The 20,694-nt window shown below is 40.5% G+C and overlaps 2 protein-coding genes across 3 annotated transcripts in view; both read left to right on the forward strand.

Annotated features, from left to right (window-relative positions):
• Window positions 1-16,567, forward strand: part of fng (Fringe glycosyltransferase) — a 123,753-nt gene extending 107,186 nt beyond the window's left edge. The window contains exons 6-9 of the mRNA XM_071686889.1: window positions 1,995-2,065; window positions 4,606-4,700; window positions 10,820-10,902; window positions 13,181-16,567. Of these exons, the coding sequence (XP_071542990.1) occupies window positions 1,995-2,065; window positions 4,606-4,700; window positions 10,820-10,902; window positions 13,181-13,235 (304 nt within the window). The 3' untranslated portion in view covers window positions 13,236-16,567. The remainder of the gene's footprint in view (window positions 1-1,994; window positions 2,066-4,605; window positions 4,701-10,819; window positions 10,903-13,180) is intronic.
• On the forward strand, window positions 14,732-18,393 carry LOC139762295 (uncharacterized). 2 transcript variants are annotated; one of them, XM_071686887.1, is made up of 2 exons: window positions 14,732-16,279; window positions 16,375-18,393. In XM_071686887.1, exon 1 carries the CDS (start codon window positions 14,732-14,734, stop codon window positions 16,049-16,051), a length of 1,320 nt encoding a protein of 439 aa, XP_071542988.1. In that variant the 3' UTR covers window positions 16,052-16,279; window positions 16,375-18,393. The 2 variants fall into 2 exon arrangements, with proteins under 2 accessions (XP_071542988.1, XP_071542987.1); XM_071686886.1 differs by having other exon boundaries at window positions 14,732-16,197; window positions 16,299-18,393.
• Window positions 18,394-20,694: the final 2,301 nt, after the last annotated feature.

The raw sequence follows: 20,694 nt of genomic DNA on the forward strand, positions 1-20,694 counted from the left end.
CCCATACAGTGTATCCACTCTCCCCATACAGTGTATCCACTCTCCCATACAGTGTATCCACTCTCCCCATACAGTATATCCACTCTCCCCATACAGTGTATCCACTCTCCCCATACAGTATATCCACTCTCCCCATACAGTGTATCCACTCTCCCCATACAGTGTATCCACTCTCCCCATACAGTGTATCCACTCTCCCCATACAGTGATATCCACTCTCCCCATACAGTGTATCCACTCTCCCCATACAGTGATATCCACTCTCCCCATACAGTGTATCCACTCTCCCCATACAGTGTATCCACTCTCCCCATACAGTGTATCCACTCTCCCCATACAGTGTATCCACTCTCCCCATACAGTGTATCCACTCTCCCCATACAGTGTATCCACTCTCCCCATACAGTATATCCACCTCTCCCCCATACAGTATATCCACTCTCCCATACAGTGTATCCACTCTCCCCATACAGTGTATCCACTCTCCCCATACAGTGTATCCACTCTCCCCATACAGTGTATCCACTCTCCCCATACAGTGTATCCACTCTCCCCCATACAGTGTATCCACTCTCCCCATACAGTAATCCACTCTCCCCATACAGTGTATCCACTCTCCCCATACAGTGTATCCACTCTCCCCATACAGTATATCCACTCTCCCCATACAGTGTATCCACTCTCCCCATACAGTGTATCCACTCTCCCCATACAGTGTATCCACTCTCCCCATACAGTGTATCCACTCTCCCCATACAGTATATCCACTCTCCCCATACAGTGTATCCACTCTCCCCATACAGTGTGTCCACTCTCCCCATACAGTATATCCACTCTCCCCATACAGTGTATCCATTCTCCCCATACAGTGTATCCACTCTCCCCATACAGTATATCCACTCTCCCCATACAGTATATCCACTCTCCCCATACAGTGTATCCACTCTCCCCATACAGTGTATCCACTCTCCCCATACAGTATATCCATCTCCCCATACAGTGTATCCACTCTCCCCATACAGTGTATCCACTCTCCCCCATACATTATATCCACTCTCCCCAATACAGTGTATCCACTCTCCCCATACAGTGTATCCACTCTCCCCATACAGTGTATCCACTCTCCCCATACAGTATATCACTCTCCCCATACAGTATATCCATCTCCCCCATACAGTGTATCCACTCTCCCCATACAGTATATCCACTCTCCCCATACAGTGTATCCACTCTCCCCATACAGTGTATCCACTCTCCCCATACAGTGTATCCACTCTCCCCATACAGTGTATCCACTCTCCCCATACAGTATATCCATCTCCCCATACAGTGTATCCACTCTCCCCATACAGTATATCCACTCTCCCCATACAGTATATCCACTCTCCCCATACAGTGTATCTACTCTCCCCATACAGTATATCCACTCTCCCCATACAGTATACCCACCTTCCCCATACAGTATATCCACTCTCCCCATACAGTATATCCACTCTCCCCATACAGTATATCCACTCTCCCCATACAGTATATCCACTCTCCCCATACAGTATACCCACCTTCCCCATACAGTATATCCACTCTCCCCATACAGTATATCCACTCTCCCCATACAGTATATCCACTCTCCCCATACCGTATACCCACCTTCCCCATGTAGTATACACACCCTCCCTCCTCATGACTCTCCCTTCCTCCTCTCACCCCTGCTCTCACCCCTCCTCTCACCCCTCCCCCTCACCCCTGCTCTCACCCCTGCTCTCACCCCTCCCCCTCACCGCTGCTCTCACCCCTCCCCCTCACCGCTGCTCTCACCCCTGCTCTCACCCCTCCTCCTCTCACCCCTCCCCTCACCCCTGCTCTCACCCCTCCCCTCACCCCTGCTCTCACCCCTGCTCTCACCCCTGCTCTCACCCCTGCTCTCACCCCTCCCCTCACCCCTGCTCTCACCCCTGCTCTCACCCCTGCTCTCACCCCTGCTCTCTTTCTTACAGGGGAGGCAAGTTCATCAGCGTTGGGGAGAAGATTCGTCTACCTGATGACGTCACCATGGGGTACATCATAGGTAAGTCCTGACGTCACCATGGGGTACATCATAAGTGGGTCCTGACGTCACTATGGGGTACATCATAGGTGGGCTATGACGTCACCATGGGGTACATCATAAGTGGGTCCTGACGTCACTATGGGGTACATCATAGGTGGGCTATGACGTCACCATGGGGTACATCATAGGTGGGCTCTGACGTCACCATGGGGTACATCATAGGTGGGTCCTGACGTCACCATGGGGTATATCATAAGTGGGTTCTGACGTCGCTATGGGGTACATCATAGGTGGGCCCTGACGTCACTATGGGGTACATCATAAGTGGGTCCTGACGTCACTATGGGGTACATCATAGGTGGGCTCTGACGTCACCATGGGGTATATCATAGGTGGGCCCTGACGTCACTATGGGGTACGTCATAAGTGTGTTCTGACGTCACCATAGGGTATATTATTAGTATGTTCTGACGTCACCATGAGGTACATCATAAGTGGGTCCTGACGTCACCATGAGGTACATCATAAGTGGGTCCTGACGTCACTTAGAGTATATCATAAGTGGGTCCTGACGTCACCATGGGGTACTTCATAAGTGTGTTCTGACGTCACTATGGGGTACATCATAGGTGGGCTCTGACGTCACCATGGGGTACATCATAAATGGGTCCTGACGTCACCATGAGGTACATCATAAGTGGGTCCTGACGTCACTTAGAGTATATCATAAGTGGGTCCTGACGTCACCATGGGGTACTTCATAAGTGTGTTCTGACGTCACCATAGGGTACATCATAAGTGGGTCCTGACGTCACTATGGGGTACATCATAAATGGGTCCTGACGTCACCATGAGGTACATCATAAGTGGGTCCTGACGTCACTTAGAGTATATCATAAGTGGGTCCTGACGTCACCATGGGGTACTTCATAAGTGTGTTCTGACGTCACCATGGGGTACATCATAAATGGGTCCTGACGTCACCATGAGGTACATCATAAGTGGGTCCTGACGTCACTTAGAGTATATCATAAGTGGGTCCTGACGTCACCATGGGGTACTTCATAAGTGTGTTCTGACGTCACCATAGGGTACATCATAAGTGGGTCCTGACGTCACTTAGAGTATATCATAAGTGGGTCCTGACGTCACGATGGGGTACTTCATAAGTGTGTTCTGACGTCACCATAGGGTACATCATAAGTGTGTTCTGACGTCACCATAGGGTATAAGTATGTTCTGACGTCACCATGGGGTACATCATAAGTGTGTTCTGACGTCACCATAGGGTATAAGTATGTTCTGACGTCACCATGGGGTACATCATAAGTGGGTCCTGACGTCACCATGGGGTACATCATAAGTGGGTCCTGACGTCACCACGTGAGGTACATCATCTCATTATCTTGCCCCGGACAGCCCACCTCAGTCACGTAAGGCTCACAATCCCGTAATTGTCCCTGGGGAAACCCGACCCAATAGCTTACAGTGGGTTACGTAAAGGTAGACGCATGTGTTGTTGTGGTTGTTTTGTTGTTGTTGTTGATGTTGACTGTACGCCAGGTAGTACCTGTCTTAATTATGATTCTCATTTGACTACTACGTTCAACCTAACTACATTTTGCGTCATTATGATTCTCATTTGACTACGTTCGACCTAACTATATTTTGCGTCATTATGATTCTCATTTGACTACGTTCGACCTAACTATATTCTAATTATGATTCTCATTTGACTATGTTCGACCTAACTATATTTTGCGTCATTATGATTCTCATTTGACTACTACGTTCGACCTAACTATATTTTGCGTCATTATGATTCTCATTTGACTTCTACGTTCGACCTAACTACATTTTGCGTCATTATGATTCTCATTTGACTTCTGCGTTCAACTTAACTATATCTTAATTATGATTCTCATTTGACTATGTTCGACCTAACTATATTTTGCGTCATTATGATTCTCATTTGACTACTACGCTCGACCTAACTATATTTTGCGTCATTATGATTCTCATTTGACTACGTTCGACCTAACTATATATTTTGCGTCATTATGATTCTCATTTGACTACTACGCTCGACCTAACTATATTTTGCGTCATTATGATTATTTGACTACGTTCGACCTAACTATATATTTTGCGTCATTATGATTCTCATTTGACTACTACGCTCGACCTAACTATATTTTGCGTCATTATGATTCTCATTTGAGTACGTTCGACCTAACTATATATTTTGCGTCATTATGATTCTCATTTGACTACTACGCTTGACCTAACTATATCTTAATTATGATTCTCATTTGACTATGTTGGACCTAACTATATATTTTGCGTCATTATGATTCTCATTTGACTATGTTGGACCTAACTATATATTTTGCGTCATTATGATTCTCATTTGACTACTACGCTCGACCTAACTATATTTTGCGTCATTATGATTCTCATTTCACTATGTTGGACCTAACTATATATTTTGCGTCATTATGATTCTCATTTGACTACTACGCTCGACCTAACTCCATCATGCGTCTGTCTTCTCCCAGAACACATCCTACGCAAGAAGCTGACAGTGGTTGACGAGTTCCATTCCCACCTGGAACCAATGCGCTTCCTCAACACAGACTCGCTGGCCAGACAGGTGGGTGTACAGAGGCTGGTAGAGTGTTGCCAGACTGGTCGTCCGTCGTCGACCAGCTTGGAAGAGCCTGGTCGTCGTCGACCAGCTTGGAAGAGACTGGTCGTAACTGACGAGCTTGGAAGAGACTGGTCGTCATCGACCAGCTTGGAAGAGCCTGGTCGTCGTCGACCAGCTTGGAAGAGCCTGGTCGTCGTCGACCAGCTTGGAAGAGCCTGGTCGTAATTTGACCAGCTTGGAAGAGCCTGGTCGTCGTCGACCAGCTTGGAAGAGACTGGTCGTCATCGACCAGCTTGGAAGAGCCTGGTCGTCGTCGACCAGCTTGGAAGAGACTGGTCGTCATCGACCAGCTTGGAAGAGCCTGGTCGTCGTCGACCAGCTTGGAAGAGACTGGTCGTCATCGACCAGCTTGGAAGAGCCTGGTCGTCGTCGACCAGCTTGGAAGAGCCTGGTCGTAATTTGACCAGCTTGGAAGAGCCTGGTCGTCGTCGACCAGCTTGGAAGAGACTGGTCGTCATCGACCAGCTTGGAAGAGCCTGGTCGTCGTCGACCAGCTTGGAAGAGACTGGTCGTCATCGACCAGCTTGGAAGAGCCTGGTCGTAATTTGACCAGCTTGGAAGAGCCTGGTCGTCGTCGACCAGCTTGGAAGAGACTGGTCGTCATCGACCAGCTTGGAAGAGCCTGGTCGTTGTCGACCAGCTTGGAAGAGACTGGTCGTCATCGACCAGCTTGGAAGAGCCTGGTCGTCATCGACCAGCTTGGAAGAGCCTGGTCGTAATTTGACCAGCTTGGAAGAGCCTGGTCGTCATCGACCAGCTTGGAAGAGCCTGGTCGTAATTAAAGAATTAAATGTCCACAACATAATTATAACTTACATTGATTAGTAGATATTGAATGTAATTATCACAGACGCTACACATAATTATCTTTAAGAAAATTACATTGTCATATATCTATCAGTTCTTCCAGTAATATTCATATATCTATCAGTTCTTCCAGTAATATTCATATATCTATCAGTTCTTCCAGTAATATTACGTCCGTCTTCACTATGTGTGTGTGTGTGTGTGTAAGAGAGATAGATAGATAGATAGATAGAGAGAGAGAGAGAGAGAGAGAGAGAGAGAGAGAGAGAGAGAGAGAGAGAGAGAGAGAGAGAGAGAGAGAGAGAGAGAGAGAGAGTCTCGCTCTATCTATCTGCCTCCAGGATGTCTCACTCTTATCTATCTATCTCTCTACGAATATCTAAGCTTAAGGAAGAAAATTGTAACAACTCCAGAATGTTATAGTACAAGACTTGATGATTATAACAACCCCAGAATGTTATAGTACAAGACTTGATGATTATAACAACCCCAGAATGTTATAGTACAAGACTTGATGATTATAACAACCCCAGAATGTTATAGTACAACACTTGATGATTATAACAACCCCAGAATGTTATAGTACAACACTTGATGATTATAACAACCCCAGAATGTTATAGTACAACACTTGATGATTATAACAACCCCAGAATGTTATAGTACAACACTTGATGATTATAACAACCCCAGAATGTTATAGTACAACACTTGATGATTATAACAACCCCAGAATGTTATAATACAACACTTGATGATTATAACAACCCCAGAATGTTATAGTGCAAGACTTGATGATTATAACAACCCCAGAATGTTATAGTACAACACTTGATGATTATAACAACCCCAGAATGTTCTAATACAACACTTGATGATTATAACAACCCCAGAATGTTATAGTACAAGACTTGATGATTATAACAACCCCAGAATGTTATAGTACAAGACTTGATGATTATAACAACCCCAGAATGTTATAGTACAACACTTGATGATTATAACAACCCCAGAATGTTATAGTACAACACTTGATGATTATAACAACCCCAGAATGTTATAATACAACACTTGATGATTATAACAACCCCAGAATGTTATAGTACAACACTTGATGATTATAACAACCCCAGAATGTTATAGTACAACACTTGATGATTATAACAACCCCAGAATGTTATAGTACAACACTTGATGATTATAACAACCCCAGAATGTTATAGTACAACACTTGATGATTATAACAACCCCAGAATGTTATAGTACAACACTTGATGATTATAACAACCCCAGAATGTTATAGTACAACACTTGATGATTATAACAACCCCAGAATGTTATAGTACAACACTTGATGATTATAACAACCCCAGAATGTTATAGTACAACACTTGATGATTATAACAACCCCAGAATGTTATAGTACAACACTTAATGATTATAACAACCCCAGAATGTTATAGTACAACACTTGATGATTATAACAACCCCAGAATGTTATAGTACAACACTTGATGATTATAACAACCCCAGAATGTTATAGTACAACACTTGATGATTATAACAACCCCAGAATGTTATAGTACAACACTTAATGATTATAACAACCCCAGAATGTTATAGTACACCACTCAATGATTATAACAACCCCAGAATGTTATAGTACAACACTCAATGATTATAACAACCCCAGAATGTTATAGTACACCACTCAATGATTATAACAACCCCAGAATGTTATAGTACACCACTCAATGATTATAACAACCCCAGAATGTTATAGTACAACACTCAATGATTATAACAACCCCAGAATGTTATAGTACACCACTCAATGATTATAACAACCCCAGAATGTTATAGTACAACACTTGATGATTATAACAACCCCAGAATGTTATAGTACAACACTTGATGATTATAACAACCCCAGAATGTTATAGTACAACACTTGATGATTATAACAACCCCAGAATGTTATAGTACAACACTTGATGATTATAACAACCCCAGAATGTTATAGTACAACACTTAATGATTATAACAACCCCAGAATGTTATAGTACAACACTTGATGATTATAACAACCCCAGAATGTTATAGTACAACACTTGATGATTATAACAACCCCAGAATGTTATAGTACAACACTTGATGATTATAACAACCCCAGAATGTTATAGTACAACACTTGATGATTATAACAACCCCAGAATGTTATAGTACAACACTTATGATTATAACAACCCCAGAATGTTATAGTACAACACTTGATGATTATAACAACCCCAGAATGTTATAGTACAACACTTGATGATTATAACAACCCCAGAATGTTATAGTACAACACTTAATGATTATAACAACCCCAGAATGTTATAGTACAACACTTGATGATTATAACAACCCCAGAATGTTATAGTACAACACTTGATGATTATAACAACCCCAGAATGTTATAGTACAACACTTGATGATTATAACAACCCCAGAATGTTATAGTACAACACTTAATGATTATAACAACCCCAGAATGTTATAGTACAACACTTGATGATTATAACAACCCCAGAATGTTATAGTACAACACTTGATGATTATAACAACCCCAGAATGTTATAGTACAACACTTAATGATTATAACAACCCCAGAATGTTATAGTGCACCACTGAATGATTATAACAACCCCAGAATGTTATAGTACAACACTTGATGATTATAACAACCCCAGAATGTTATAGTACAACACTTGATGATTATAACAACCCCAGAATGTTATAGTACAACACTTGATGATTATAACAACCCCAGAATGTTATAGTACAACACTTGATGATTATAACAACCCCAGAATGTTATAGTACAACACTTATGATTATAACAACCCCAGAATGTTATAGTACAACACTTGATGATTATAACAACCCCAGAATGTTATAGTACAACACTTGATGATTATAACAACCCCAGAATGTTATAGTACAACACTTGATGATTATAACAACCCCAGAATGTTATAGTACAACACTTAATGATTATAACAACCCCAGAATGTTATAGTACAACACTTGATGATTATAACAACCCCAGAATGTTATAGTACAACACTTGATGATTATAACAACCCCAGAATGTTATAGTACAACACTTAATGATTATAACAACCCCAGAATGTTATAGTACAACACTTGATGATTATAACAACCCCAGAATGTTATAGTACAACACTTAATGATTATAACAACCCCAGAATGTTATAGTACAACACTAATGATTATAACAACCCCAGAATGTTATAGTACAACACTTGATGATTATAACAACCCCAGAATGTTATAGTACAACACTTGATGATTATAACAACCCCAGAATGTTATAGTACAACACTTGATGATTATAACAACCCCAGAATGTTATAGTACAACACTTGATGATTATAACAACCCCAGAATGTTATAGTACAACACTTGATGATTATAACAACCCCAGAATGTTATAGTACAACACTTGATGATTATAACAACCCCAGAATGTTATAATACAACACGTAATGATTATAACAACCCCAGAATGTTATAGTACAACACTTGATGATTATAACAACCCCAGAATGTTATAGTACAACACTTGATGATTATAACAACCCCAGAATGTTATAGTACAACACTTGATGATTATAACAACCCCAGAATGTTATAGTACAACACTTGATGATTATAACAACCCCAGAATGTTATAGTACAACACTTGATGATTATAACAACCCCAGAATGTTATAGTAACAACTTGATTACAACCCCAGAATGTTATAGTACAACACTTGATGATTATAACAACCCAGAATGTTATAGTACAACACTTATGATTATAACAACCCCAGAATGTTATAGTACAACACTTGATGATTATAACAACCCCAGAATGTTATAGTACAACACTTGATGATTATAACAACCCCAGAATGTTATAGTACAACACTTGATGATTATAACAACCCCAGAATGTTATAGTACAACACTCTATGATTATAACAACCCCAGAATGTTATAGTACAACACTTAATGATTATAACAACCCCAGAATGTTATAGTGACAACAGCTGAATGATTATAACAACCCCAGAATGTTATAGTACAACACTTGATGATTATAACAACCCCAGAATGTTATAAGTACAACACTTAATGATTATAACAACCCCAGAATGTTATAGTACAACACTTGATGATTATAACAACCCCAGAATGTTATAGAACAAACACTTGATGATTATAACAACCCCCAGAATGTATATAGTACAACACTTGATGATTATACAACAACCCCAGAATGTTATAGTACAACACTCAATGATTATAACAACCCCAGAATGTTATAGTACTAACACTTGATGATTTTAACAACCCCAGAATGTTATAGTACTACACTTGATGATTATTAAACAACCCAGAATGTTAAAGTACAAGCACTTGATGATTATAACAACCCATGGAATGTATAGTACAACACTTAATGAATATAACAACCCAGAATGTTATAGTACAACACTATGATGTATTATAACTACCCCAGAATGTTATAGTGCACCACTCAGATGATTAAAACAACCCCAGATGTTATAGTACAACATACTTGATTTTATAACAACCAGAATGTTATAGTACAACACTTGATGATAACAGGTTATAGGTAACAACACTTGATGATTCATACAACCCCAGTATGTTATAGTACAACACTTGATGATTATAACAACTCCAGAATGTTATAGTACAACACTTGATGATTATAACAACCCCAGAATGTTATAGTACAACACTTGATGATTATAACAACCCCAGAATGTTATAGTGCACCACTCAATGATTATAACAACCCCAGAATGTTATAGTACAACACTTGATGATTATAACAACCCCAGAATGTTATAGTACAACACTTGATGATTATAACAACCCCAGAATGTTATAGTACAACACTCAATGATTATAACAACCCCAGAATATTATAGTACAACACTTAATGATTATAACAACCCCAGAATATTATAGTACAACACTTGATGATTATAACAACCCCAGAATGTTATAGTACAACACTTGATGATTATAACAACCCCAGAATGTTATAGTACAACACTTGATGATTATAACAACCCCAGAATGTTATAGTACACCACTCAATGATTATAACAACCCCAGAATGTTATAGTACAACATGTAATAATAATTATAACTTGGTTATAACTACACAGGTGAGCTTCAGTTATTCTCAGTATGGGAGCGAGATGAATGTTCTTCCGATAGATGGTCTGCAGAGTCGACTTGACCCCACCAGGTTAGTTACGGTGACCCCCTAACTGCCCAACAACCCTCGTGTTGTGAAGGCATTCCTCAGTGGGGGTTATTACAACACCCACTTGGGAAGATCTGTAGTTTTGGTATTATTTCAGTGGGTGGAGGGTAGGTGGAGGGGTTTGCAGTGGGAGAAGGTGACTCTACAGTGGGAGAACGTGACACACTCTACAGTGGGAGAACGTGACAGACTCTACAGTGGAAGAACGTGACACACTCTACAGTGGGAGAACGTGACACACTCCACAGTGGGAGAACGTGACACACTCTACAGTGGAAGAACGTGACACACTCTACAGTGGGAGAACGTGACACATTCTACAGTGGGAGAACGTGACACACTCTACAGTGGGAGAACGTGACACACTCTACAGTGGGAGAACGTGACACACTCTACAGTGGGAGAACGTGACACACTCTACAGTGGGAGAACGTGACACACTCCACAGTGGGAGAACGTGACACACTCTACAGTGGAAGAACGTGACACACTCTACAGTGGGAGAACGTGACACATTCTACAGTGGGAGTCACTGTTGATGTAGTGCCAGAGTCACTGTTGATGTAGTGCCAGAGTCACTGTTAATGTAGTGTTAGAGTCACTGTTGATGTAGTGCCAGAGTCACTGTTGATGTTGTGCCAGAGTCACTGTTGATGTAGTGTTAGAGTCACTGTTGATGTAGTGCCAGAGTCACTGTTGATGTAGTGCCAGAGTCACTGTTGATGTAGTGTTAGAGTCACTGTTGATGTAGTGCCAGAGTCACTGTTGATGTAGTGTTAGAGTCACTGTTGATGTAGTGCCAGAGTCACTGTTGATGTAGTGTTAGAGTCACTGTTGATGTAGTGCCAGAGTCATTGTTGATGTAGTGCCAGAGTCACTGTTGATGTAGTGCCAGAGTCACTGTTGATGTAGTGTTAGAGTCACTGTTGATGTAGTGTTAGAGTCACTGTTGATGTAGTGTTAGAGTCACTGTTGATGTAGTGCCAGAGTCACTGTTGATGTAGTGTTAGAGTCACTGTTGATGTAGTGTTAGAGTCACTGTTGATGTAGTGCCAGAGTCACTGTTGATGTAGTGCCAGAGTCACTGTTGATGTAGTGTTAGAGTCACTGTTGATGTAGTGTTAGAGTCACTGTTGATGTAGTGTTAGAGTCACTGTTGATGTAGTGTTAGAGTCACTGTTGATGTAGTGCCAGAGTCACTGTTGATGTAGTGCCAGAGTCACTGTTAATGTAGTGTTAGAGTCACTGTTGATGTAGTGCCAGAGTCACTGTTGATGTAGTGCCAGAGTCACTGTTGATGTAGTGTTAGAGTCACTGTTGATGTAGTGCCAGAGTCACTGTTGATGTAGTGCCAGAGTCACTGTTGATGTAGTGTTAGAGTCACTGTTGATGTAGTGCCAGAGTCACTGTTGATGTAGTGCCAGAGTCACTGTTGATGTAGTGTTAGAGTCACTGTTGATGTAGTGTTAGAGTCACTGTTGATGTAGTGCCAGAGTCACTGTTGATGTAGTGCCAGAGTCACTGTTGATGTAGTGTTAGAGTCACTGTTGATGTAGTGTTAGAGTCACTGTTAATGTAGTGCCAGAGTCACTGTTGATGTAGTGCCAGAGTCACTGTTGATGTAGTGTTAGAGTCTCTGTTAATGTAGTGCCAGAGTCACTGTTGATGTAGTGTTAGAGTCACTGTTGATGTAGTGCCAGAGTCACTGTTGATGTAGTGTTAGAGTCACTGTTGATGTAGTGTTAGAGTCTCTGTTAATGTAGTGCCAGAGTCACTGTTGATGTAGTGTTAGAGTCTCTGTTAATGTAGTGCCAGAGTCAGTGTTGATGTAGTGTTAGAGTCACTGTTGATGTAGTGTTAGAGTCTCTGTTAATGTAGTGCCAGAGTCACTGTTGATGTAGTGTTAGAGTCACTGTTGATGTAGTGCCAGAGTCACTGTTAATGTAGTGCCAGAGTCACTGTTGATGTAGTGCCAGTCACTGTTAATGTATTGGCAGAGTCACTGTTAATATAGTACCAGAGTCACTGTTGATGTAGTGCCAGAGTCACTGTTAATATAGTGCCAGAGTTATTGTTAATATAGTGCCAGAGTTACTGTTAATGTAGTGCTAGAGTCACTGTTGAAGTAGTGTTTAGAGTCACTGTTGATGTAGTGGCACAGTCACTGTTAATGTAGTGCCAGAGTCACTGTTAATATAGTGCCAGAGTCACTGTTGCTGTGGATCATATGTGTAACTGTTTTTCTCTGTCACTGTTGCAGGTTGCTGTCACTGCACTGCCTGCTCTTCCCGAGCATCAGTTACTGTGCCACATAGCAGTGCCACGCCTCACCTACATTCTACACACAATGCGAGTGTTCTAATCTCAAATACACTGCTGTGATAATGGGCTAATTATGCCCCCCGCCCCCCATTAGGAAATAGTAAGGTGACCCCATTTTGTAGACACTATTGGGCAGTGAACGTGTGTCCTGGTGGAGGTTGCGTGGCGTGTGACCTGGTCACCAGGTCACACGCCACGGAGACTAGCGAGGTCAGGTCAAGGTCATGTCTTCCTCAGACATTCTCCTAGAGATAACCATTATCTCCGGACGCAAGAGATAACCATTATCTCCAGACGCAAGAGATAGCCATTATCTCCAGACGCAAGAGATAACCATTATCTCCGGACGCAAGAGATAACCATTATCTCCAGACGCAAGAGATAACCATTATCTCCAGACGCAAGAGATAACCATTATCTCCGGACGCAAGAGATAACCATTATCTCCAGACACAAGAGATAACCATTATCTCCGGACGCAAGAGATAACCATTATCTCCAGACGCAAGAGATAACCATTATCTCCAGACGCAAGAGATAACTATTATCTCCGGACGCAAGAGATAACCATTATCTCCAGACGCAAGAGATAACCATTATCTCCAGACGCAAGAGATAACCATTATCTCCAGACGCAAGAAATAACCATTATCTCCAGACGCAAGAGATAACCATTATCTCCGGACGCAAGAGATAACCATTATCTCCAGACGCAAGAGATAACCATTATCTCCAGACGCAAGAGATAACCATTATCTCCAGACGCAAGAGATAACCATTATCTCCAGACGCAAGAGATAACCATTATCTCCGGACGCAAGAAATAACCATTATCTCCAGACGTAAGAGATAACCATTATCTCCGGACGCAAGAGATAACCATTATCTCCGGACGCAAGAGATAACCATTATCTCCGGACGCTGGTATCGCTACGTCTCCCACAGTCAACAGAAATTAGAGATGATAATAATAATAATAAAAGACTTTTAATTGTATAGAATAATACCAGGATCATTACGATCCATTAACTATTCCATTGCTCACTGTTATATTCGTATACTCCCTGGTATACTTCCTGGTATACCTCCTGGTATACTTCCTGGTATACTTCCTGGTATACCTCCTGGTATACTTTCTGGTATACTCTGGTATACTTCCTGGTATACTCTCTGGTATACTTCCTGGTATACTCTCTGGTATACTTCCAGGTATACTTCCTGGTATACCTCCTGGTATACTTTCTGGTATACTCTGGTATACTTCCTGGTATACTCTCTGGTATACTTCCTGGTATACTCTCTGGTATACTTCCTGGTATACTCTCTGGTATACTTCCAGGTATACTCCCTGGTATATCCCTAGTATGAGGGAAGTTAATATGCCAAGTGAGACTGCAAGGGTTCACTGCTTCAGAATCACGACACAGGGTCGGTCTGGCGCTAGGATGGGTTCACTGGTTCATGTGGATGGGTTCACTGGTTCAAATGGATGGGTTCAATGGTTCATGCGGATGGGTTCACTGGTTCATGTGGATGGGTTCACTGGTTCATGTGGATGGGTTCACTGGTTCATGTGGATGGGTTCACTGGTTCATGTGGATGGGTTCACTGGTTCATGTGGATGGGTTCACTGGTTCATGTGGATGGGTTCACTGGTTCATGTGGATGGGTTCACTGGTTCAAGTGGATGGTTTCACTGGTTCATGTGGATGGGTTCACTGGTTCATGTGGATGGGTTCACTGGTTCATGTGGATGGGTTCACTGGTTCATGTGGATGGGTTCACTGGTTCATGTGGATGGGTTCACTGGTTCAAGTGGATGGTTTCACTGGTTCATGTGGATGGGTTCACTGGTTCATGTGGATGGGTTCACTGGTTCATGTGGATGGGTTCACTGGTTCATGCGGATGGGTTCACTGGTTCATGTGGATGGGTTCACTGGTTCGTGTGGATGGGTTCACTGGTTCATGTGGATGGGTTCACTGGTTCATGCGGATGGGTTCACTGGTTCATGTGGATGGGTTCACTGGTTCATGTGGATGGGTTCACTGGTTCATATGGATGGGTTCACTGGTTCATGCGGATGGGTTCACTGGTTCATGTGGATGGCTTCACTGGTTCATATGGATGGGTTCACTGGTTCATGCGGATGGGTTCACTGGTTCATGTGGATGGGTTCACTGGTTCATGTGGATGGGTTCACTGGTTCATATGGATGGGTTCACTGGTTCATGCGGATGGGTTCACTGGTTCATGTGGATGGGTTCACTGGTTCATGCGGATGGGTTCACTGGTTCATATGGATGGGTTCACTGGTTCATGTGGATGGGTTCACTGGTTCATGCGGATGGGTTCACTGGTTCATGTGGATGGGTTCACTGGTTCATGTGCATGGGTTCACTGGTTGATATGGATGGGTTCACTGGTTCATGCGGATGGGTTCATTGGTTCATGTGGATGGGTTCACTGGTTCATGTGGATGGGTTCACTGGTTCATGTGGATGGGTTCACTGGTTCAGGTGGTTGGGTTCACTGGCTCATGTGGATGGTTTCACTGGTTTATGTGGATGGGTTCACTAGTTCATGTGGATGGGTTCACAGGTTCATGTGGATGGGTTCACTGGTTCATGTGGATGGGTTCACTGGTTCATGTGGATGGGTTCACTGGTTCAAGTGGATGGTTTCACTGGTTCATGTAGATGAGTTCACTGGTTCATGTGGATGGGTTCACTGGTTCATGTGGATGGGTTCACTGGTTCATGTGGATGGGTTCACTGGTTCAAGTGGATGGTTTCACTGGTTCATGTAGATGGGTTCACTGGTTCATGTGGATGGGTTCACTGGTTCATGTGGATGGGTTCACTGGTTCATGTGGATGGATTCACTGGCTCATGTGGATGGGTTGCTGAAAGGAGTAGTGGAGTGGTGATGGCTGAGAGTAATGGAATGGTGGAGGCTGAGTGGAGAAGTGGTGGAGGTTGAGTGGAGTAGTGAAGGTTGAGTGGAGTGGTGGAGGCTGAGTGGAGAAGTGGTGGAGGTTGAGTGGAGTGGTGAAGGCTGAGTGGAGTGGTGGAGGTTGAGTGGAGTGGTGGAGGTTGACTGGAGTGGTGGAAGTTGAGTGGAGTGGTGGAGGATGAGTGGAGAAGTGGTGGAGGCAGTATGTGAGTGGGAGTTTCAGCTGATCCATGACAGCGTGGGTGATGGGGGGTTCGATACCAGTGATGGGGGAAGATGCCCATAAAGAGAGAGAGAGAGAGAGAGAGAGAGAGAGAGAGAGAGAGAGAGAGAGAGAGAGAGAGAGAGAGAGAGAGAGAGAGAATGTTAACTCCTGTTAATCTGCTCACATTTTTAACCTTGACAGATAGGTAACTATGGAGTTGTGAGTCCACCAGTGTTCACTGTTATATGAGAGAACATGTTCTTATATGAGGGAACATGTTCTTATATGAGGGAACATGTTGTTATATGAGAGAACATGTTCTTATATGAGGGAACATGTTCTTATATGAGGGAACATGTTGTTATATGAGGGAACATGTTGTTATATGAGAGAACATGTTGTTATATGAGAGAACATGTTGTTATATGAGAGAACATGTTATATGAGGGAACATGTTGTTATATGAGGGAACATGTTGTTATATGAGGGAACATGTTGTTATATGAGGGAACATGTTCTTATATGAGGGAACATGTTGTTATATGAGGGAACATGTTGTTATATGAGGGAACATGTTGTTAAATGAGGGAACATGTTGTTATATGAGAGAACATGTTGTTATATGAGAGAACATGTTATATGAGGGAACATGTTATATGAGGGAACATGTTATATGAGGGAACATGTTGTTATATGAGGGAACATGTTGTTATATGAGGGAACATGTTATATGAGGGAACATGTTATATGAGGGAACATGTTGTTATATGAGGGAACATGTTGTTATATGAGGGAACATGTTGTTATATGAGAGAACATGTTATATGAGGGAACATGTTATATGAGGGAACATGTTGTTATATGAGGGAACATGTTGTTATATATTCAGATATTCGCTCAAAGTTCTTCCATGTGAGGGTTACCTGGTCTCATGAGTGAGTGAACACACACACACACACACACACACACACACACACACACACACACACACACACACAAGGTTTGGATCCTTTTCGTAACATTATAACATTATATATATAACGTTTTTATAACATTATAACATTATATAACATTTTTATAACATTATAACATTATCAGTCGCTTCCATCATGCACTGAGGTTGTAGAACTCCCTCCCTCCTACAGAAGCCTCACTGCCTCCTCCAATGCCAAAAGTTGTATTCGAACAATATCACTTTGACTTCCACTCACTCTGAGCACAGGTGCATTAGTGTCTTATACTCATATAGTTGTATTGTCGATTCTCCTATTCAAAAGACATTTTCTCCCCTCCCATATTGACAATCTATATATATATATATATGTAAGCTAGTCAGATGTACATTTTTTTTCCTATATAGAAGACAAGCAGTGTACATATATATACATTCCTATGAGTTCACGGGGAAAATGAAACACGAAAAGTTCCCAAGTGCACTTTCGTGTCATAATCACATCACCATCAGAGGATGTGATTATGACACGAAAGTGCACTTGGGAACTTTTCGTTTCATTTTCCCCGTGAACTCATAGGAATATATATATATATATATATATATATATATATATATATATATATATATATATATATATATATATATATATATATATATATATATATATGTATATATATATGAAGCTGATGTATTGGCTTGAAGATATTGTGTGTACATACTTGCCCTACTGTGATATGTAGTGTGCCTTAGACGAATGGACTCCCAAACATTTATATGATCAATTTCTTGTTCAAAAAAAAAGAGAGAAGAAAAAAATTCAGCCATTTTTATATATTGTGAATATATCCTTTTAATATGGAATATATCCTTTTAATATGGAATATATCCTTTTAATATGGAATATATCCTTTTAATATGGAATATATCCTTTTAATCATCAATTCCAAAATAATGATTATTATTATTATTGTAGATTTGTCGACTCTAAAAATCCTGTTGTGTACAATTTGTATATAAAATATACATCGGAATCTTCCACTGTGTTTCTCTGGATCCATAATTGTCTGGCACAGTTTGCTGAAATGTGATCTCACATCCAGCACTGTTTTGTTTAACTTAAGTGAATATCATGAATATATTCAGGAATATTCACTGTGAATATCATAAATATATTCAGGAATATTCACAGTGAATATCATGAATATATTCAGGAATATTCACAGTGAATATCATGAATATAATCAGGAATATTCACAGTGAATATCATGAATATAATCAGGAATATTCACAGTGAATATCATGAATATAATCAGGAATATTCACAGTGAATATCATAAATATAATCAGGAATATTCACAGTGAATATCATGAATATAATCAGGAATATTCACAGTGAATATCATGAATGTAATCAGGAATATTCACAGTGAATATCATTAATATAATCAGGAATATTCACAGTGAATATCATGAATATAATCAGGAATATTCACAGTGAAAATCATGAATATAATCAGGAATATTCACAGTGAATATCATGAATATAATCAGGAATATTCACAGTGAAAATCATGAATATAATCAGGAATATTCACAGGGAAAATTATGAATATAATCAGGAATATTCACAGTGAAAATCATGAATATAATCAGGAATATTCACAGTGAAAATCATGAATATAATCAGGAATATTCACAGTGAAAATCATGAATATAATCGTGAGTATTTAGTGAAAATCATGAATATTATCAGTGAAAAATCACGAATATAATCAGGAATATTCAGTGAAAATATTGAATATCAGGAATATTCAGTGAAAAATCATTAATGTATTCGGGAATATTCACAATAAAAATCATGAATATGCTCATGAATATTCACAATGAAAATCATGAATATAAACAGGAATATTCACAGTGAATATCATGAATATAATCAGGAGTATTCACAGTGAAAATCATGAATATAATCAGGAATATTCACAGTGAAAATCATGAATATAATCAGGAATATTCACAGTGAATATCATGAATATAATCAGGAGTATTCACAGTGAAAATCATGAATATAATCAGGAATATTCACAGTGAAAATCATGAATATAATCAGGAATATTCACAGTGAATATCATGAATATAATCAGGAATATTCACAGTGAAAATCATGAATATAATCAGGAATATTCACAGTGAAAATCATGAATATTGACAGTGAAAATCATGAATATAATCAGGAATATTCACAGTGAAAATCATGAATATTGACAGTGAAAATCATGAATATAATCAGGAATATTCACAGTGAAAATCATGAATATTGACAGTGAAAATCATGCATATAATGATAGATACTCACATGGATATTTGGAAACTTAGTGAAAATCATGAATATCATCATGAATATTCACAGTGAAAATCATGAATATCATCAGGAATATTCACAGTGAAAAGGATGCATATGATAAAGAATACTCACATGGATATTTGGAACCTTTGTGAAAATCATGGATACAATCGTGAATATTCACAGTGAAAATCATGAATATCACCAGGAATATTCACAGTGAAAATCATGAATATCACCAGGAATATTCACAGTGAAAATCATGAATATCATCAGGAATATTCACAGTGAAAATCATGAATATCACCAGGAATATTCACAGTGAAAATCATGAATATCACCAGGAATATTCACAGTGAAAATCATGAATATCACCAGGAATATTCACAGTGAAAATCATGAATATCACCAGGAATATTCACAGTGAAAATCATGAATATCATCAGGAATATTCACAGTGAAAAGGATGCATATGATAAAGAATACTCACATGGATATTTGGAACTTCAGTGAAAATCATGAATACAATCATGAATATTCACAGAGATATTAACATACATACATCATGAAGTACACACACACTCACTGAAGTGGTGTTATTACAACATGGATCATCACAGAAGATACAGGTATGTGTCCGTACATCAGGACACATAGATCTATCCCTGGGGCTTCTGTACTATCCTTGGACACATAGATCTATCCCTAGGGTTTTTGAACTGTCCTTAGACACATAGATCTATCCCTGGGGCTTCTGAACTATCCTTGGACACATAGATCTATCCCTGGGGCTTCTGAAATGTCCTTGGACACATAGATCTATCCCTAGGGTTTTTGAACTGTCCTTAGACACATAGATCTATCCCTGGGGCTTCTGAACTGTCCTTGGACACATAGATCTATCCCTGGGGCTTCTGAAATGTCCTTGGACACATAGATCTATCCCTGGGGCTTTTGAACTATCCTTGGACACATAGATCTATCCCTGGGGTT

This window comes from Panulirus ornatus, chromosome 43 (genome assembly GCF_036320965.1).
Source record: "Panulirus ornatus isolate Po-2019 chromosome 43, ASM3632096v1, whole genome shotgun sequence".
NCBI lineage: Eukaryota > Metazoa > Arthropoda > Malacostraca > Decapoda > Palinuridae > Panulirus > Panulirus ornatus.